Source organism: Acanthochromis polyacanthus, chromosome 3 (assembly GCF_021347895.1).
Source record: "Acanthochromis polyacanthus isolate Apoly-LR-REF ecotype Palm Island chromosome 3, KAUST_Apoly_ChrSc, whole genome shotgun sequence".
In the NCBI taxonomy this organism is placed as follows: domain Eukaryota; kingdom Metazoa; phylum Chordata; class Actinopteri; family Pomacentridae; genus Acanthochromis; species Acanthochromis polyacanthus.
The window spans coordinates 37,884,514-37,907,125 of record NC_067115.1 but is presented as its reverse complement, the minus strand read 5'-3'; the positions used below and the strand labels follow the sequence as shown (position 1 = coordinate 37,907,125).

Here is a 22,612-nt window from a genome sequence, read left to right as displayed (position 1 = left end):
ATTCCGGCAGAGGAACTCCTCTGGCTTTCATCTTCGGTCACGGATGGCACTTTCTTGCCGACCGCGCGGGGGGCGGGGCTCGGTCCCTCCCAATGCTGCTTGCAGCTTTAATTATATTTGTTTTAGAAAAACACAGAAATACATTTTTCCACCAATAATTGACTCATAACCCGATTATTTTCTGTCAAAATAATCTTGTGATTTTATTTTATTTTATTTTTGCACATTGTTTAGCTCTTGTATAAAATCACAGTAAACCTTTCAAACTATTAAACTGCTACTACAAGTACAAATGCAATTCCAACAGGCGTCAACAACAACCTTTTAAAAAGAAAAACTGATTTAGCAGCCTATAACCTGAAAATTTCAAGTCAGCATACACAGCTAGCATTTATGCCTTAAATCATGTTTAATAAAAGTTTTCCAGAAATGTTTTGACTTTTCTTATGCTGCAGAAGACTTAAATAAAAAGATTGTATGTAAGCAGAGGTCAACTTTAAGCATACTAGCGGCACTCATAGCTGAGCTACATTACTGGGTCTTTCCATGTCCAGTACTTACACATTGCAGGATGGCACTGCCTCCCCCTGTGGGCTGCAAGGTTCCTTCTCCTCCAGCTCTGGACAGTCTCCTCCTCCACCTATTGGGAACTGGCTTACTTTCCTGACACGAGTGCGCTCCCCCTTAGGCCCATTGGGGTCATAGCATTTCTTGGAACAAGCTGACCATTCAGACCATTCGGTCACATCACAGTCTTTGGGCAGCACACAGGCCTGGAAGGTCACTGGCAGCATCTCCTGAGAGCACAGGCTGCAGAAGATTCAAAGAAAGACATCACAGATAGGATTATGCTTTAAAAAATAGCTACAGGTTCTACAGCTCTTATCACAATTATAATTCTGCATTTAGACATTTCATTTGAATCCTGATCCATTACAGTCTCTCCAAATTCATTTTTACAAGCACATAAGAAACCAACCATAACTTTTGTCAAAGAATGGAACACTGGTGCCCTATCAGCGTACTCTACTGTAGCTGCCAATTAAAGTTTGCATTATTTTAACAGTCATTAAAAAGTATTGCTGACTTTAACCCAGTGTTTTAGTCAATCGATCAACCACACCTGAAGTTAATTTCTAAAAAATCAATCATACATGAATCTGAAACATAATTGCCATTACTACAGTACAACAGTGCATACTACAATGTGAAAAAGAGTTTAAAAAAACAGTAACTGCAATCTGGAGTTTTGTCACATTTATCCAAAAGAATTACCTCTTTCTGGCAGCAGGTTCAAAAAATAGCATGTGTGTCAATTGCTGCAAGCAGAAATAGGCCATGAGAAGACTGAAAGGCAGAAGTAGAAGCTGCGCAACTTCTGCATTTTGTACAACTGAACCAAACAGTGGACATGCGAAAGAAAAATAGTCATGAAAGAATAACCCTGGTTTCATTATTTGTCTTCTGCATTATATCTAGTGCTTGTAAAACTCTTGTCTGCATGTGCACAATCTGAATACCACCCACATTACACGAGTAGCAATAAAAAGCTGATCTCATATTTAAATTGAAAGAGTGTTAAAAAAAATGCAAGCAATAAAAATAATCACATTTTGGTTTAATGTGACACATTTTTTTTTAGGATGCATACATTTAAACACAAATAATCATGAAGTTTTGATTATATGTGCATGCAAAATAACAGCAAAAAACACACACATGCACAAAATTTAAAATTTATAAAACCAGCATCACAACGTCCACAAAAAGCCATGCGAATAATGGTAGATTAAGACAGAAACAAGAGGAACATAAAGGCCAACAATTGCCTGTAAAAATGCTTCTCAAGTCACAGAGTGAATTATTGGGAGCCAAATGAACTAATTGCCATTCATGGGTTACAGTTGGTGTGCTGAACAGGGTTTGAAAGCTGTTCATTACAAACCCCAAAAATATGTTATCCAAATCTTGAGTGACTGTTTTAAAGCATGTTGTTTCAAGATGGGACTATTATGGAGTTGACGATGCTTGTTTTTCTTTCAGTGTGTTTTGTCGAGCCCATCTGGGATAATGATACACTACTTGTCTTTTCTTTTCAGCTTCTCTACCATTTTAATCGAAACAGTTCAGTTTTCCCTCAGCTGCCCTGAACCTCTGGATATTTTTTGGACTGTGAAGAAACAAACTCTTCAGTGTTTCGCTATTTTCTTTATTTTTCTTGTATTTGTAATTGTTAAAATTGTAATTCCCCTGAAACCATTCAGGATCTGTCTTGAGGGTCTATTGCTTCATACTAGCGTAATGGCACTGTGAAGCTTTGCAGATCCAAAATGTAGCCATCACTGCAACTTGACTATGCTTTTCCCTCCAACCATTCACCTCAATTGCTGCTGTCATTACACACGTGGACAAAATTGTTGGTACCCCTCAGTTAAAGAAGGAAAAACCCACAATTCTCACTGAAATCACTTGAAACTCACAAAAGTAACAATAAATAAAAATTTATTGAAAATTAAATAATCAAAAACAGCCATTACTTTTGAATTGTTGATTAACATAATTATTTAAAAAAACAAACTAATGAAACAGGCCTGGACAAAAATGATGGTATCTCTATAAAAGATTGAAAACTATTTGACCAGAGTGACATGATTAACTCAGGTGTGTCATTTAATTGACATCACAGGTGTTTCCAAACTCATAATCAGTCAGTCTGCCTATTTAAAGGGAGACAAGTAGTCACCCTGCTGTTTGATGAAAAGGTGTGTACCACACTGAACATGGACAACAGAAAGCGAAGGAGAGAATTGTCCCAGGACATCCGAAAAAAAATTATAGACAAACATCTTAAAGGTAAAGGCTATAAGACCATCTCTAAACAGCTTGAAGTTCCTGTGACAACAGTGGCTCATATTATTCAGAAGTTCAAGACCCACGGGACAGTAGCCAACCTCCCTGGACGTGGCCGCAAGAGGAAAATTGATGACAAATTGAAGAGACGGATCGTTCGAATTGTATCCAAAGAGCCCAGAGCAACCTCCAAAGAAATTAAAGGTGAACTCCAAGGCCAAGGTACATCAGTGTCAGATCGCACCATTCGTCGTTGTTTGAGCCAAAGTGGACTTCATGGGAGACGACCAAGGAGGACACCACTGCTGAAAAAAACTCATAAAAAAGCGAAACTGGAATTTGCAAAAATGCATGTTGACAAGCCACAAAGCTTCTGGGAGAATGTCCTTTGGACAGATGAGACCAAACTGGAGCTTTTTGGTAAGGCACATCAACTCTATGTTCATTGACTCAAAAACCAAGCATACGAAGAAAAGAACACTGTCCCTACGGTGAAACATGGAGGAGGCTCAGTAATGTTTTGGGGCTGCTTTGCTGCATCTGGCACAGGGTGTCTTGAAAGTGTGCAAGGTACGATGAAATCTGAAGACTATCAAGGCATTCTGGAGAGAAATGTGCTGCCTAGTGTCAGAAAGCTTGGTCTCAGTCGCAGGTCATGGGTCTTCCAACAGGACAATGATCCAAAACACACAGCCAAAAACACCCAAGAATGGCTGAGAGAAAAGCGTTGGACTATTCTAAAGTGGCCTTCTATGAGCCCAGATCTGAATCCCATTGAACATATGTGGAAGAAGCTGAAACATGCCATTTGGAGAAGACACCCATCAAACCTGAGACAACTGGAGCTGTTTGCTCATGAGGAGTGGGCCAAAATACCTGTTGACAGCTGCAGAATGCTCATTGACAAATACAGAAATCGTTTAATTGCAGTGATTGCCTCAAAAGGTTGTGCAACAAAATATTAAGTTATGGGTACCATCATTTTTGTCCAGCCCTATTTCATTAGTTTGTTTTTTTAAATAATTATGTTAATCAACAATTCAAAAGTGATGGCTGATTTTGATTATTTAATTTTCAATAAATTTTTATTTATTGTTACTTTTGTGAGTTTCAAGTGATTTCAGTGAGAATTGTGGGTTTTTCCTTCTTTAACTGAGGGGTACCAACAATTTTGTCCACGTGTGTATATCCACTAAACTGGTTTTACCTGAAACACAAAGTCAAAGCACAAAGAAAGCGTCACACAACTTCCCCTTAATTCTAGTTTATTTTGGCGTATTTCTCATTTATGTGGCAATTTTGATGAAATAGATCATGGTAACTTTGTACTCTCCAACAAGAAGCAGTAGAGGAAATGGCATGGAATTGCAGTATGTCCTGGTCCCCTGATAAAATTAAATTCTGTCTCTCTTAGTAAGCAACCTCAACCAAAGGTATAAATGTATTATTACGATATTTTCTGTGGCGTTATGTTAAGACAGTTACTAAAGCTTATGTCTCTGACATTTTTTTCAATTTTTAAAGTGGACAACAAGAACAACAAACCAGTGTTCATGTAAAAACTGCAAAGGTCTTACTGACTCTGAACTGTCAGGTTACATCATAACAGAGTTTTTAAGACAGCTTAAAGCAACAGTTGTTATGCTGTGCAGCAACACATTCACAAATATATCTAAATCAATATTCTCAATAAATCTTGGCCAAGAATTGTACAATTCATTGTGGAAGGTTCCTTCTGCTGCTTCATGCAATGTTTTAGACAAAATCTTCAAATGAACCTGCATTGCTGCCTCACCTTAAAAATTCACTATATCTGAAAATGAAGAGAAGGCAGTAAGTGATAATACTATATTAATTAATACAAAATCATTATTATTGTGAAGTCTTTTTCATCAGGAGTATTTGCCTGTCCTACTGGCACATCCATCCATGTATGCCAATTTGTTTCCTGTTCGGCCGTGGCAAGCTCAATGTTTGGCATGTGTTTGAGCTGGAAAAATAGAAGCAAGAAAGATAAAATTGCTTGTTTCTGCAATAAGGAAGCTCATATTTTTGCTGTTCATTTCCTTGAAGCATAGAGGTGGACAGCGTAAAGCTCACATGACAATGGGCACATTCATGGGAAATGACCCTGAATAATCCATTAAAGAGGCCTACTGCATTGGACTCTAGAGTTTACAATAGTTCTTGCATCCATTAGTGTGTGTTATCACGAGGTTATACACCACCTCAGTGTTGGTAATTTCCTAACATCCTCTCCAACATACAAATCAGATCGTGGTTTATGAAGTGCTGAAGGAATGTCACTCTACTTCTGTCTCAGGTTCAGATATACAAAAAAAAATCAGTAACAAGATATCCTTTTCAGGAAGAGATGAACAAATGACATTTTAACCCCTTAAGCTGCAGCCAATTTTCCCCTGAAATTTCTACTGAAGATGTACAGAAAGTAAATTGAATGCTGTTCTTGAACTGTTTGGAGTACAGGCATGGCTGGGGTCTCCTTTGAAAGCTGACAACCTGCATTGTCACTCAGTGCAGTAAAAATTACTCTAGGTGCTACTGACACAGAGTTATTTATGTTGGAACACACTGAATTGGGAGGAATTTTATTCACGCCTAAATTTTTTCCCTAATAAAACACCTGAAAATTAGTGTGGCAGCACTGTGAGAGCTTGAAACACAACAAGGCAACAGCCTGGGGTCTTACATAGTTCAGGACAAAATTTCAGAGCAAAACTACAAGAAATGAGTGTTTCACACATGTTTTTGTACTAATATGCCCAATTATGTCAATTTTGGACACCCTATGTACACCCTGTGAAAAAATGGTATATGGTCGTTTATTAGCCCTTTTTCACACTATTTTCACTCCAAAAACTCATAAAGAACTAAAAAAGATCACTTCAGATAAGCTTCAGTGTGGATCTTGATCTGAATCAGAGGCACAGACGGAGACAGAGAAAAGCAGCCGCTGCAGGAGAGCCGGAGGTGTGAAAAATCACACAGAGCCGCTAAAACCCGCCTCTGGGCTATTCAGCAAGCTCATTGGCTATCAGCCCTGTCAGTCAAACGTTTCCTCCGGCGTCATTTTGCTCTGAATTTAGTGGAGAGATGAGAGTCACCAGATCCATCGGTCTGGGCAACGGCTGGCTGTTCCGGCTTCGGAGGCAGCGATGAGTCACTTGATTGGTTGAAATGCGGTTGGGATCGAAAGCAGAGGCTTCAGTCGCCATTTTCTGACCGAGATCGTGAGGATTACAGAAAGCTTCATAAAATTATGGATAAAAATACAGTGAATTATGGAACGCGCAGCTCCACCATGCGCCACGTGGACGCGCACGGAGCCGAGCTATTTGTGTACATGTATTTCTAGACATGTTTTGGACAAAATATGATACTTGCTAGTATTGTCTGGATGACTACTCTTGGATTATGGCCGGTTTTTGTGGATTATTTTCATCGTTGACCGGTAAAAGACCATCGAAACGTAAGTTATGCCCTTTATGTGTCCCTTTAAACTTTTGTTGTTTGTTTTAGAAATGTGTTTATATTACCCGCTGTGGTAATCACATCTGAAAGTGGTTTATACCGGCGGATTCATGAGACTCTAAGCTTTCCATGGATGTATAGTGTTTCTATCGTCCCGTTTAAAGCTAAAAATGCTTTTGCCGTTAAACTTCAGCCGGCCATTTTCGGCCCGAATACGGGCCCGTGAAGCTTTAAGCATTTGATTTTGAAATTTGATCGCCAGTGCCATATTGCTATTTTTAGGGTTTCTTCACCAGTGTTGGATAGATGTTCTTAACACGGGAAAACCCAGTTGTTTTTCCATATGATCTCAGTGTGATGAACATTTTGATTTATGGAACATCAAAAATAATTTTGCATTTCAAAATTAGCACATCCCTGTACATGAAAATAAGTAAAGCAAACCATATCTTTTTTTTTTTTACTAGTTTTCTAATGGAAATAATAATTATTACTTGCAATTACAATATGTGTTTTGGTTTTTAAATAACTTAATGAAGTCCAGTGGACTTTGCAGTTCATCATTATTTTATAGTGTGAACATTCATGGAAAATTAGCAGTTTTAGCTGTCAAATAAAAATAGAACTCCCAGATTGATGTCTCCAACTGTAAATAAACTTGATCTTGGACTTTTTCCAGCAATAACATGCTCATCACTATCAGCTAAGCCTCTTTGAAGCTTTCAGCCATCTGTGCAGTCAGTGAGTGGCTGAAAATGAGTACATTTATGTAGCTGTCTTTTGGGTAAATGTTTCAAACTTGACATTAATCCATGTATCATGCAAGTGTAATATTGTGCCTGAACACTTGTGTGGCAATTTTGGTTTGAGGCATTAAAAAATGTATGACAAAAGCCTTGATTTTTTCAGGATGTAATCGACAGTGCTCAGTGGCCTCTTGTAGAATCCAGCCAGTACATAGAGACAGAATGAGGCCATCCATCTCTCAACAAAGTGAATGTCTCTCAGACACCACATGGAAATTGACCTCATTAGAGAATGAACATGGCTGGATCTTACAGCTGTGTACAGTGGGAGAATGGAATAAACAACATTATGTTGATTAGTAATTAAAAGGTTCTGCTCAGTCTTTGGCATTATTACTGAAGACTGAACTGTCACAAGATTAATTATTCATGCATATGAGTATCAAATCTACATTGTGTGGTGAGTGAACATAATCATAGACATGGTTCACTAAGTGATCAAGATTTTGTGTAGAAACTTGACTAAATAATAGACTAAAGACAAAAAAATGAATAATATTGAAGACTACAGTGTTTCACAACACTTATGACTCACTTATGGCAAAGCTGCAAGCAGTACACACCAATCCACCATCCAAACCACCACATATTTGTTTTTGAAGCAATCCAGAAAGGACCACTTTATACAATGGCATGGAATGATGGCACTGGGTGATGGATTGTGGAATTTAGCAGAAAGTGTTGAAAATGCTGCTAATCTGGTTGAAATATGCACCTAAAAGCTGTTGCGAGTCCTTATTTCATTTTCTGCTGTATGTGATGGATATGATGAATGTAATGTCATGATAATTTTGCAGTGGATTTTTAATAAATTCTTCATTCAAAGCTTTGAGAGAGTTGTTTGCTCTAAATTTAAACTGTCCCTCTTGGTGCTTTCAGTCTGCCACTTCTTCCTGGGTAAAGATATTATCAGCTAACGTAAATTTTGTATCAAAAGACATTAAAAGCAAAGTGGCTTTATAGCGTATAATGTTTTTAAATGCGTGAGCTGCATCATCTGAACATTAAAATGAGCTGCAGCTTGAGCACACAGCTCACCGTTGACTCCGCCCAAACACTGTAAAACAACTCTGCAGTACACAAGACAAGTTGTAACACTGGAGTAACTCAGTCTCACTGTCGACCAAAAATTATTCTGAAGACGAATAATGGTATAGAAGTTATGGAATATGTAAGTTGACAGGATTGCTTACTTGGGATTGTTACATATGAATCTAGGCAAATGTGACTGATTTTGAGACTGTCAACAGTACACTGCCCTGTCATAGTGAAAATGCTACAACAAGGTCTTGACAGCTTATTTCACTCATGATGTGTTTTTCAGCATGTCGAAAGCACCATGGGAACATGTTAACAAGGTAAAGAAAATTAACAAAAAAGAAAATAACTTGATTTGGATTGGAGTCTTCAAACTCATGATTGTTAATATCATGACTATAAAAATTTCCTAATCTAATTTTAATGCAAAACAAATTATTTTTCTTAACCTAATGTAGTATGAAAAACTGATTTAGTTTGAGGATTTTCTCTAATTGTTATGTTGTTGTTGTTTTTTATTTATTAAAGATGGGACTATGAACATGATAGAAACTTATATTAGCCATTGTTACCTGAGAGCTTCAACATTCCCATTCTTATGCACGCAGGTCACTTCTCTGGTCTGGTAGCCAACTTGCAGGTCCCAGAATTTTCCTCCTGGGCGGTTCAGACGGTTTCTGTTCCTTTTCTTCTTGATAAGTTCTCTGGTCTCAGGATCTTTTGCCTTGCCCCTCTCCCTTAACCTCTCTCTGACTTTCTCTCTCATTTTTTCTCTTTTCTCCTTGTTTTTGCCCTTTTTCTGTCGTTTGGGCCGATCTGCCTGTCGGGATGGCCTGTCTGGTTTCCTGTTTACCCTTCCCAGTTTTCTGTTGGATGTAGTTGGTTTGTCACCATCTATAGACACTTTATCACCCTCTTTGGACCATTTGCCTCCTTCTTTGGACATTTTTTCACCCTCTCTGGCCTGTTTTTCACTTCGTCTGGATGGTTTTTCACCCTCTCTGGACTGTTTGCCACCCTCTTTTGAAGGTTTGTCACTTTCCTTCAATTGTTTGTCACTCTCTCTGGGTGGTTCATCAGCTTGTCTGGCTTGCCTTGGCAGAGGGACAGAGCAGGGGCTCCAGGGTCCCACCCTGAGACTATAAAAGCTCTCCTCTCCTTCACAGGGACCTGGCTGGCATGTCTGAAATTCAGTCAGATTTGGGCAGGCTGCCCCTTCAAACAGTGGTGGAGCCAGAATGAAACGGATCCTGTTCTGTAAGCCCATCCCACATGTTTTAGAACAGGCTGTCCATGAGCTGAACTCAGACACCACACAGTCCCGAGGACATGGAATTAGGCAGGCCTGCTCTAATCGGGGTTTGGGCTCAAAGTATTCACAGATTGCATCTTCTGCAGGCATACCATCTGCCTTCTGAACACAGCCCACCTCACGGGTCTGGATGCCCTCCTCTCCCCGCGTGCATACAGCAGGACGTTGCACCCCAGCACTGCGCATCGATACAGGGAGACACTGGTTCCAGGCACCTAGTTGCCAGTCGTACAAATCTTTGTGCCAGTCGCACACTCTGAAGCAACTCTGCTGGTTGTCTGGTCGTTCTGCTTGGTCGCAGTTGGTATGCAGGGTGGTCCAGCCTTCAGCATGGGCACACCATACTGCCCTGCTCTGGCTGCCTCCAGGGCCACACTCACTTCCCATACACCGACCCCATGGACCTGTAAACAGTAAATGAGAAGTCAGGGCAAGGTCAATGTTAGTGATTATAGTTTTTGTTGTGGAAAGTAATAGAGTGGTCAATATTCCCTTATTCTGAAGGATTTAATGCTAGTATAGCTCTGAGAACACAAAAACATCACCAACATTACCGATACAGAAATCAAAAGCTGTCAGACAGACAAGTCAAATATCCTGGTTGGCTTAGTTAATTTCTGGAGAACTCAAAGGTAAACAGAACCCAGACTCTTCACTGTTAACGCCCACCACAATTTCATGTTGCCCACATGGTTCAGCTTTAAGATAAGACATAAGATAAGATAATAAGATAAGATAATCCTTTATTACTCCCCGTGTCCGGGGAAATTTCCCATGTTACAGCAGCACACAGCATACAGTATGAGCAGCAATAAACAACAATATAATTATAAGCATAATAATATTCACAGTAAGTTCAAGAGTGTAGGATGGAAAAAGTGGCTCATGGAATGATGTAAAGCACAAGAAAAATTCAAATGGTGCAAGAACTGTGCAGATTATGTGGTAAAGGATGATGTGATAGAGTCCAGTTTTATGTTAACATCAGCCAGTGATGCTGATGTTATAAAGTCTTATAGCAGATGGAATGAATGACTTGCGATAGCGCTCCTTCTTGCAGGGTGGGTGTCTCAGTCTGCTGCTGAAGAAGCTACTTAGAGACTCCACAGTGTCATGTAGCGGGTGAGAGGGATTGTCCATGATGGATGTGAGCTTTGCCAACATCCTCCTCTCACCCACCTCCTCTATGGAGTCCAAGGAACAGTCAAGCACAGAACCGGCCCTCCTGACCAGTCTGTTCAGTCTCTTTCTGCCCCTTTCAGTGCTCCCTGCTCCCCAGCAGACCACTGCATAGAAAACAGCAGACGCTACCACAGAGTCATAGAATGTCCGGAGCAGAGTCCTGCACACTCCAAAGGACCTCAGTCTCCTCAGCAGGTGGATACGACTTTGGCCCTTCTTGTACAGGACCTCTGTGTTGTGTGACCAGTCCAGTTTGTTGTTGAAGTGAACACCCAGGTATTTGTATGAGTCCACTATCTCAATGTCCAAACCTTGGATGTTCACCGGTGCAGTCTGAGGTGTCCTCCTCCTGCAGAAGTCAATAGTCATCTCCTTCGTCTTACTGGCGTTGAGCTGCAGATGGTTGTGCTCACACCAGTCGACAAAGTCAGAGATGACCGTCCTGTACTCCATCTCGTCCCCATCAGACACACACCCAACAATGGCTGAAACATCCAAGAATTTCTGGAGGTGACAGCTCCCAGACTTGTAGTGGAAGTCTGATGTGTACAGGATGAAGAGAAAGGGAGAGAGCACTGTCCCCTGTGGGGCCCCCATGCTGCTGACTACTGCATCAGACACACAGTCCTGAAGCCTCACGTACTGTGTTCTGTTGGTGAGGTAGTCGATGATCCAAGCAGCCCTCCCGCTCCCTCAAGCTTCACCCTGAGCAGAGAAGGCTGGATTGTGTTGAAAGCACTGGAGAAGTCAAAGAACATGACCCTCAAAGTGCTGCCGGTGTCCTCCAGGTGAGTCAGCGATCTGTGCAGCAGGTAGACGACTGCGTCATCCACTCCAATGTTCGTTTGGTAAGCGAACTGCAGTGGGTCCAGATTAGGGCTCACCTGGGGGCGTAGGTTCCTGAGGATGATCCTCGCCATGGTCTTCATCAGATGAGAAGTGAGGGCCACAGGTCTGAAGTGGTTAGGCTCCCTGGAGTTCCTGGTCTTTGAGACAGGAACCAGGCAGGAAGTCTTCCACAACACAGGAGCCCTCTCCAGACTCAGGCTCAGGTTAAAGATGCGCAGCAGCACCTGACAGAGCTGGTCTGCATAGTCTCTGAGGAGTCTGGAGCCGATTCCATCAGGACCTGCGGCTTTCCTGGTCTTGATCTTTTTTAGCTCACTTCTCACCTGATCAGCTGCTATGGAGAGGCTGGGGTGGGAGGAGGATGACCGGAGAGGGGGTGATGGTGGTGGTGGTGGAGGGAGGAGGAGAGGTGTTGTTGGTGGTATAGAGCTGAAGTGTGAAGAAGGAGCTGGCTGGTCAGTTCTTTGATGAGAGGGGGGAGGAGTGGGAGCAGAGTCAAACCTGTTAAAGAACAGATTCAGCTCATTGGCCCACTCCCGATCTCCTGCTGCAGCTCCCTTCTCATGGCCTCCACTGTAACCAGAGATGGATCTCAGGTCTTTCCAGACCTCCCTTGTGTTATTGTTCTTCAGGTGAGATTCCATTTTGGTCCTGTAGCTGGCCTTGTCCGCCTTGATCTTCTTCTTTATCTCCTTCTGCACCCTCCTCAGCTCCTCTTTGTCCCCAGATCCAAAAACCCTCCTCTTCTCCTTCAGCAGGGCCTTCAGTTCTGGGGTCACCCAGGGTTTGCTGTTAGAGAAGCACCGTACTTTCCTGGTCGATACGATGTTCTCTGCACAGAAGTTAATGTAGTCCGTGATATTGTCTGTCAGTGCATCGATGTCCTCCCCGTGTGGACCACACAGCACATCCCAGTCTGTGGTCTCAAAACAGTCCTGCAGCGCCTCAGTGGCCTAGTCAGACCACTTCTTCACATACCTTATGGTGGGGGGTTGTTTCTTCACCATTGGTATGTAAATGGGCTGCAGTCACACCAGGTTGTGATCTGAGCTGCCCAGCGGGGGGAGGGGTGAGGAGCTGTATGAATCTTTGATGTTTGCATACCGTAGGTCCAGGGTTTTACTATCTCTGGTCTGGCATGCCACGTACTTAGTGAACGTGGGGAGAGTGGCAGAGAGCGATGCATGATTAAAGTCTCCTGAGACGATAATAAGAGACTGAGGGTGAGATGTTTGGAGCTGGGACACTTCACTGTGGATGTGTTCACAGGCTGAAGCCGCATCAGTCGAGGCGGGGATGTACACAGTAACAGCTATTACATGTGAAAACTCCCGGGGCAGATAGAACGGACGCAGACTGACCGCCAGTAATTCTACATCCTTAGTGCAGAGCCGCTGTTTTACGCTAATGTGCCCAGCATTACACCATCTCTCATTCACATACATCGCCAGGCCCCCTCCCTTCCTCTTACCACACTCCCTCAAGTCCCGGTCCGCTCTGACTAGTTGGAATCCATCCAGAGTTAGAACTGAGTCCGGGGTCTGTTCGTTTAGCCATGACTCGGTGAACATCATCAGACTGCTCTCTCCATGTACTCCCACTGCAGCCTGACCAGCGCCGTAAGCTCTTCCATCTTGTTTGGGAGAGACCTCACATTTCCCATTATCATGGATGGAACGGAAAGCTTGTAGCGTCTCCTCCCTACGCTTCACTTCCGCCCAGGATCCCCTCCTCCTCCTGAGGAGCTCTGCTGGGATGTCTGGTCTCTCCCACCGCGGTGGCCTGGCCTGGCTCAGCGCCAACAACTTATCCCGTGTGTAAACAATGGAACCGTGGTTGAACGGGTCGCCAGATGAGAATTTTAAAAGTTCCAAAATAAAGAGTAAAAAAAGTAGGGGAAGCGCCATTTGTACATCCATTGTTGTACTATACAAATGCGGTGCACCCACTTGGAGAACGGAATAAAAAAGGAAAGAGAAAAACTACGAGAATATCTAAAAACACCTAAAGTTAACAGGAGCTGCTGTAACTGGCTGCCGCTAACACGGCGCCATCTTGAAAAAAAAAACCTGCCTGCTTTGCCTGTGCAGTAGGAAGCATTCACTTTTAGTTTTTTCCACCAAGTATTCTGATGAGTGTCATCTAGATAAACCTCTGGTGTGTTAGCTACTCTTTCTGACTGCTAGTATGCCGTGCCTCATAGAGTTTTGTTTCTATTCCCAGATCATAACCAGTAGCTCACGAAGACCCAAGTTGCATCAAACCACAGTTTTTTTTGGCAACTATTGTTGGCAGCCCTTAAGCAAAGCAGCTGTTCAAGCAGAACTACTCAGTGGTCATAAGTCATAAATACAAAGCTCCACTAAGAATGTATAGATCTGTATGTGTCAGGGCCTTCTCCTCATTCCCTTCCCCACCTGGCATCCCAAAAAGACCCCTTTCCCTACCTCTCTTCTCTCTGTCTCTCCCTCTGTCTCCCATCCACTTCTCTACCTCTGTTTTCCCCTGCAGCATGGCATCTGAGTGGAGTGCGGCTTCTCAGCTGTCTCCACTCAGGTAATCAACCATCTCCACGGGTCCCGGACAGCTGGAAGACATCACGATGATTACACTCCAACAATAAGTACCGGCTCATCCTTCCATACCCTGCCAGATTATTGAATAAGACTCTCCAGTCAGTTCGCTCTCTAGCCTTCAGAAGTCCGTTGTGTTTGTGACGATTCTAACATTGTTTCTCCTCTGCCCTCGCCTAGACCCAGCTGTCCGGGAGTCCCTCAGCCCAGAACCCTCGTCTGTCCTCCTGAACCATTCGGCACCAATACTCCCCGTCTGGATCCCCCGTCCTGCCCGGACCCCCTCCTTGGAACCCCGACCAGCTTCCCTCCCTCCAACCCGGAACCCACAGCAGCAAGCCGGCTGCTCGTCACCTCCCGGAGCCCTCCCGGAAATCCCCTGGCTGGACATCAGCCTCTGCCTGGCCAACCGAACACCTCGGCCCCCCGGATCGTCAGGGTCCGACGTCCTGCCTCCTCCGACCCCCCATCACCCACTGGATACCATTTCCCACCTGCCACCGGCCGCCAGGGATCCACCACCTCCATCTGCGACACTCCGGTCCTCCCTGGACCAGCGACAAACCGCCGATCCCCGGCTCCAGACCCACCAGGCCAAACCCCACTCCACCAGCCGCTTCCCCGCTCCTGCATCCTGGTTCCCTCATCCCAGCCATTATTCACCTTACATACAATAAAATCCTTATCATTTCCACCGGTCTTGGTAGTGTGGCTCTCTGCTCGGGTCCGCCTCGCTAAATTCCTGACAGTATGACTAGAAGAGCATGGCCATAATGAATTCAAGTCCCTTCTCCTAAAACTGATTTCTGGGTATCAAGGTTATATATTTGCATTTTTTTTCTTAAAATAATCTTTTTCTGCTTTTAAATTGCTTAGATGTTCTCTATACCATAGGTGTCAAACTCTGGCCCGCAGACCAAATTTGGCCCGCAATGTAATTATATTTGGCCTGCGAGGCAATACCAAATACCTACTAGAGCTGGCCCGCCGGTATTATACAGCACATGTACCGCTATTACTACAAATCCAAGAATGCTCTGCTGGTGTTTTGGCGTGTCAATCAGGACAACACCTATGGACAAGACCCATAAGCACTGGCCATTTCTCAACATGTGTACTTGTTCATACTTGCGTTCTCGCATACTCTTGAAACGTCATCAGTCGCAGACCAAGTAGCTACTGTTCCAATTCAAAGTACGCATCTGATCAAGAACGGATGAAATACAAGTATTTTTGGGACTACTACTGTTATTATGACAGAAAATGTAGGTTTGAGATTATTTCTGGTGAGAAAGGAGTTGTATAAACGCCAAATCTGTGGTCAATTTATCAAGATAAGCCTGATTCAAAATTTACTCCTGCTGTTTCGGAGATGTAAATGTCCAGGTTAGACGGCTATGGCTGGATGGTCAGCCTTACTGTAGTCACCGAGAGCAGCCTTATCTTGGCAAGACTTTTTGAAATCTGCCGCTGGCTCTGACGGTTCTATAGTGGTTAAATTGGGATATTAGTAGTTTTACATTTATCAAATGGTCACGCTTTGGCCTCACAGTGTATTTTTTTATTGTTTAAAGAAAACTCAGCTTGAAAGAAGTTAAAGTTAATGTTCACAACTATATATTGTTAATGTTTTACTAGGTCGCTGACTGTGTAATAATAACAGATATAAATTAAAATATAGAATATCATATATTTCAAAAGTCAAATCAAAGTAAAGATTTCTTATCAAGGACAGAGATGTGTGTACAAAATCCTCTGGCAAACTAATGAATGGGGCCATGAAAGGGTTGCATCAACACACTGCTTTGAAGTGTTTCTCAAAAAGTTCATAAAAAACACCTTTGCAATGCAAATTTATGTGGGATGGTGTCAAACCAGCAGCAATCGAAGTAGTCACGGGAAAAAAAATCTGAGCTGTAACTGTCTATCAATAGACACTACATAAATTTATTGTGCTCTGACTATAAAGTCAAAGGCTATGTTAAGTAATTATTATGACCTCACTAAAGGTGAGATATAGCATTGGAAATGTCAACGGAAGGACCAGTACTCTCATTTAGCCAACAGCTGCAGGCAGAGGGTCTGGATCAATAAAAATCAGCAAGAAATTGCCCCAAAGACAAGAGACAGCTGCAGTCACACATCTGACGTCCTTCACTGGCAATGATTATTGGATATTACCCTTGTGGGACTAATAAAGGATATTCTCTTCTATAATCCTCCTTTTTTGGAAAAGAGGAAATACACCACAGGAAGAAAAGATTTTCAGCTGACAAACACTGCTCATTCAGTGTGCTATGTATTGTAGTACATAAGCCGGTGACAACACTGATAGATCAGTGATAAGAAAGAGATAAGTGATAAAAACAGTGGTAAATTGATTTAATAAGAAGAATATAATAAAAAAGGCTACATGCTGTAGGGCTAAGTAGCCATCTGTGCTGGGGTTTTCACCCATATTGAGCTCTCTAAGGAGGCCAGCATGTTTATGGCCATAAAGCACTGGCTCCCCATCAGGCAGTATTGTGCTATGCTGGTGTTCACCTAATTTATGGAAATGCCAATAAATGACACAGTTACCGCTGATGATAAGCACTGAAACTAAAAGATGGTGTTTGGGTTCACATTGGCCTACATCACCTATAACCCACTGAGAGCAGCCAGGAGGCAATTCGCCTACAAGGCTGACACTCCAGGAGATCTGATCACATGCAGTTTCCATTTTAATTGTATTCCCACTATCACACCAATTAAAGTAAAATCTATTCACTGCAAATGTGGTTTGTCTTAGTGAAATACTCGCTTCCTCATGTTTCAAGCAAATACACCAAACTAACATAAATTGGACCTGTTTGTTCACTGGAAGCAAAGAGATCAAACTTAAAAGAACACTCCATGATTCTATTAAAAAGAAAGCAAACAAGCACACTCCTAATTGTCATAGTAACAAATAGTTTAGTTCCCAATGTAATTACTGAATGTACATTTTTAAATCCTGACTTTCTTTACTGAAAGTTATTACATCACTAAGGAATGTGTTTTTGTCTGTCACTGTATTCATACAATGTCAGTTTTCAAACTGGAATTTCAAGTCAGAGATATTGGTTTTCTGACAACTAGGATAGTTCTCCTCTGACTAGAAGAACAATTTAAGAGGCAACAAGTCAGTGCCATAAATGAATGCAGAGTGTAATTAAGGTTTATTTATGTCTGTGGCCATGCAGCTGCCTTTAAGAAATGAGTGATAGTAACAGATTAGAGGTTCCTTTCTATTCACTAGTGGTCTGTCCTTGCAACATGTGTGGCTTTGTTTTCATTGCAAGTTGATTTGCAATGCATTTCCTGTCTTGGATTAGTTTCCTATTAACAATATAAGTTATACCTTATCTCTCAAACCTGAATGCCATTATTTAGAGTTGCAGCCTCAGACAGGAAACTTTTATTGTCCTTGTGTACCTCCCTCAACACTAACACTGTACTATTAGCCTGATGTAAGCGAAAACTATAAAATTAAGATTCAAGTTATCTGAACTTGTGCTCTTGCTTTTTTGAAGTTAGTTCATGATGTCTGTAAATTATTTTGTTTTAATAGTTTTAATAATATTTTTGTTTATTTTAGCATGTTTCGAGATTTGACAGAAGCTCATCAGTATAAAGTATAGATCTCACCTGTCACACAATTGACGCACAAAGTAAGTACAAATTATTTATATAGCACCTTTCACAGAGGAAATCGCACAGTGCTTTACAACAAGAGCAAAACAAAAATAAAAACAAAATAATAATAAAAGCTGCAAGCAGCTTGGTCAGGTCCTCGCATCTTTGCTGAGCAGTGAATCCAAGCATGTCCACCAGGTGGGGCTGTGAGTGCACTTCAGCTTGTGGCCTTCTTGATGGCCACCTATCAAAACTATCCACCTGGTGGCACTATCACTGTGACTGAATATTGGTCTATGGCAGGGGTCGGCAACCCGCAGCTCTGGAGCCACATGCGGCTCTTTCAGCCCTCTGTTGTGGCTCCCTGTAACTTTGGAAAATAAATTGTTCTGCCTTTCAGGCGCGTTTTAATGCATTTTAATATAGAGAGTTTTATTATGAAATTACCGCTCTTATTTTGACATGTCACTCCACCCGATGTGCTGCTGGGGGGTTTTCCCCCGGGACATGAGAGCGCTAAGTTGATGCAGAGAAGATGGAGAAGCAACGCCTGTAGTTTCATATTGTTTTGTACTCAAGAATGGCAAGCCTGTATATTAAAGCTCCACTCCAAGAAAGACATGTCTTGTCTTTGAGTCAAAAGTACTCATGATAGGGTAATACACGTTACTCGCAAGAACACGGCTCGATGTCCAGGCAGCAGGTCAGAGAGTCAGAGGAATGTCGTCTTGGAAAATAGGGCAGCGACTTACCGGAGAAAAGTTATTAGCTTAAGATAAATAGATAAATAGATTTTACAAGTTAAATAGACATTTGCAAAATATTGAGTTCCAGCTAACATTATGTAACATATGAGATCCAGGAGCAAAAATGACATTAACCAAGTAAGATAAATATTAGTGGAAGGACACAATTTAAAAAATGAATATCTAATTAGAGGCTTTGGAATTAATTAATCACGACTGATTAACAAGGGGATAGAGGTAAAAAAGCGACATATGCAGTGTTGTCTTCATTTTAAATGTCAAAAGGATTTTGCAGCTCCCGGTGTTTTCTTTTCTGTTGGAAATGGGTCGAAATGGCTCTTTGAGTGTTAAAGGTTGCAGACCCCTGGTTTAGAGGGAGCAGACAAATACGCAAACTCCTGAAGAACGTAAAAAATGCAGTCCCTCCAGGAATTCGTGATGTTGCGATCATGCGAATTCACTCGAAATCAATCTCCGTGAATTTTGCATGGCCTTGCAATTTTGTCCAATCACCGCAAATTTCCCGTAATTTTGGCCCGCCTCCCGTGAGTTCCACCAATCATAGTAGTCCCCAGCGAGAACCTAATGCACGTATGTCACCGAATTCACTTCCTTGTTTATGGTTTGAAGATGCAGACATGTGCGATACTGGTATCTCTCATTTACCAACAAAAATTACTGCTGAAGACCGTGATAAACAATTAATTCACTGACATTCTTCACCAAAGCGGAGCTACACTGTTTTACACCCGTGCAATACTGTGGTGGAATACAAAAAAATGAAAAAAATCATCGATTGATACACTTAAAAAAAAAAAAAAAAAACACGAAACATATTAGAACGGCTTAAATGAGCAGACAACAGACCAGACAAATCACCATGATGGAAACTGTTGCATTCAGATCCATTAGGGCACTGCAAGAATGAAAGTAAATTAGATTATTTATTCCACCAAAGAACACGGTGCAGTTATGTGACGATCAGCGTGTGTGAATCCTTCTCTGTTACCAACATCAGTCAAAAACAGACTCAGGGATTTGAATGAAATTTTCAGGGTCAGTCAGAAATGACACAAGGACCAAATGATTAGACTTCGGCAGTGATGCGGCTTAATGTTTGGATCCATGGATTTGTTAAGGATTTCCCATTGAGGTAGCGGCACGGCGTCTGATAGCGACACGGTAACCATGGCAACAAGTGAACACTACCTCAGCGGCCTGCTGACGATCACATCATTGTGATCCTACAACAAATGTCTGTGGACATATCGGAAATGATACAAGGAACAGTTGATTAAATTGTGGGGGTGTTTCTGAGTCCCATCAATTCCTGTCGCCAGCTACATATTTAGGTCACGTGATCCGGTATGTACACATGCAGAACACACACCTGTCTCTCTCAGTACTGTTCTTGTTAATTGAAGTGGCAAGCCATGAGCATGTGTGTGTGAACACGTGTGCCAGGATGTGAAATTAACTTTTCAAGCCACTGACAGATATGTCCGAATATGATTCATTCAATAGTAAATTAGCATATTGTGCCACAAATCAACTAACCACATCATGTTAAACCAGTATCTGGCTGCTGCTAATGTCCCACCGTGTTATGCTAGCTTGTGGAAATAGGTTGGAAGGCAAAATAATTAATTTCAGAATAAATATTGTCAATTACAGCGTTGAAACATGCTGGAAAAAATGCAGCTTTTTAGCAATTATCAGTTTCTCCTGCAATTTCATCACAACAAATAAGCTTAAAACATCACAATTTTTATCGCATTTTTTTAGAAAAGTTCCCGCGAATTCAGGCATTTCATTTTTGGCTGCAACAATCACGAAAAATGCCCGCGAAATCCTGGAAGGACTGAAAATGTCTGCACTATGTGGTCACCATTTTGTCCAATATTAGTAACAGTTGTGGACACTTGCAGAAATGTTATACATATTAATTCAATTTTATTTTTCAATTTCCGTAAAATTATTAATTACACAAATTCAATTTTCTTTTTTGTGTCATGCTGTACATAAGAGAATTTTTCAGTTCTCTCTCTTTCTAGCCACGGTTGTGCCATTTTCATAATAGAGCAGGGCTCTATGTTGCAGTGGGAAATCAGCCCACAGTGGGGGGAAAATGTGACAGGAGCAAAATAAACAGTCAGAAACTGTTTGGAGCAAGACTCTCTGAGACACTGCAGCATTAAATTTTTGTGACAACTTCCCAGTTATAGCTATATGTATATTAAAGGTAGCATTTATGACAGAAGCAACTGCATTTCCTTGTCAAAATGGGCTTACCACTGAACCCTGCTCTCCACCAGATCATGGTGCAGTGCACAATTTACTGATCACCAGCCAAAAGAAACAAGATAGGTTTCAGTGAGTCAATTAAAACAATGAACTTCTGAAAGCACATGTTAAACACAATAAATCCAGGGGGTAATTAGTTTTTCATCTCATCATATTTCACAGATGCTTATCATCTTTTCTGCTCCAATCTTTACCACCTTCCTTGTTTGTTTTAGGTTGAACTGCTGTCTGCTGTATTTTAACTCTGACTGGATGCCTGTGGTCTTTGATCTCCAGAACACTATGATCAACAGAACAGCTGATGTGAAAACGACAGGACAGTGGTCCATGTTTGTCCTGGGGCCACCAAAGACCCCCTGCTAAACAGATATGTCTCTACATGATTACCTAGCATCAGTCTTTCAAACTCAGCTGGTCAGTATTGCTGGATTTACTCAGTCTGTAAGATCCAGTGCTGACATGAATGCTTTAGGAAACACTATTCACAAAAGCAGTGTGTGTAGTAATCCAAAGACACTGTGTCATATTTTGACACTAAAAACAAATTGGAAGTAAGAACATAGCTACAATTTACCAGGGTAATTAGATAAAGGTATGTACAAGCACCACAGGCTCAAAACACATCAGTGTTCATACATTTTTCATAAAGTTTGTGAGAACTGGGAAGCCATCCCTTTCAAGATGGAACGTTATACTGCTCATGCTGCTACATGGGATTTAGTTTCACTACAGTGCTACAGAGCAGTCTGTACTGCTTGTTAAATGCAGTGTTTGCCTTTGGATGTTGCAACAAAGACCTGAAACACAACATGAACAGATGGTCCTGACTTCTTGTCTTTTGTTTTGTCTTGCATAGGTCTTGATTTAAAAATTGACATCTTTACAATCAGAATATTTTTATGTATTTTAAATTCTTCTTGATACATTGATGTTTTGGACCAAAAGAGGCTTATAGCAGGTATGTTGGTCTTTGTGCCAAAAAACATCAAGGTTGGTGTTCAGGATTTGCTTCAGTTTCGTGACGGGGAGGAAAACCCTAAAAAAGAGTCAAAGACCTGATTTTTTCTCAAGGACATAACACAACCTAACACAACATTTCTTGTGCAAAAGTAAATTTACATCAAGAATTTTCCTTCTTGTTGATCCTACCACTTATACAACCTGATGTAAACCTGATGTGACGGTCTTTGTTTTGCTCACTCTATTACTTCAATTTGCTGTGTTTAATCTCCACTGCTAAAAGCTAGGGACTTGGTCAGTGACAATGGCAATATGGCTGTAGTTGCAGGGGATACAGAGAGGAAAAAATGATGTGAGCTTTGCTTTTGGACTGTAGTTTTAATTTGTTCCATTTATAGATACAGACAGCATGAATAGCTACTTTATAACTCTCAGTGTCCAGTTGCTGCAGTTTGCATCAAAAATTGGAAATCAGACATAACAGAAATTATGCATATATTTCTTAATCTCGGTGTAACATGCACAGATGTTATTACATCAATAAATGGTCATAAAACCATTGAAGATATCAGAAGAGATGCTTTTAACTTCGAAGTTATAGCCCTCAGTTTAGCGCACTCTGCAACAGTTTTGCACTGGCTAATAAGATTCGCAAAGTACTTGGAGCATGCCACAATAGGAATGATTTTCTGTAACTGTCACCTTGCAAACCAGTCCATATTTCCACCAGTTTGTAGTGGAATTATTGCTACCACTAAAAACAAATTAACTATTCTCTCAAACGGGGCTTCCATTTTGGAATCTTGATCATCCAGTCTGCATTTTTTTGCCATTAGTTACTAT

General features: G+C 41.5%; 1 protein-coding gene across 1 annotated transcript in view; it reads right to left on the bottom strand.

Annotated features, from left to right (window-relative positions):
• Positions 1-238: 238 nt before the first annotated feature.
• Positions 239-22,612, bottom strand: part of LOC110969180 (thrombospondin type-1 domain-containing protein 7A-like) — a 159,936-nt gene continuing 137,562 nt past the window's right edge. Inside the window, exons 2-3 of the mRNA XM_051945644.1 lie at positions 8,759-9,902; positions 239-810 (exon numbers count right to left, since the gene is read on the bottom strand). Coding sequence (XP_051801604.1) covers positions 558-810; positions 8,759-9,902 — 1,397 coding nt within the window. The 3' untranslated portion in view covers positions 239-557. The remainder of the gene's footprint in view (positions 811-8,758; positions 9,903-22,612) is intronic.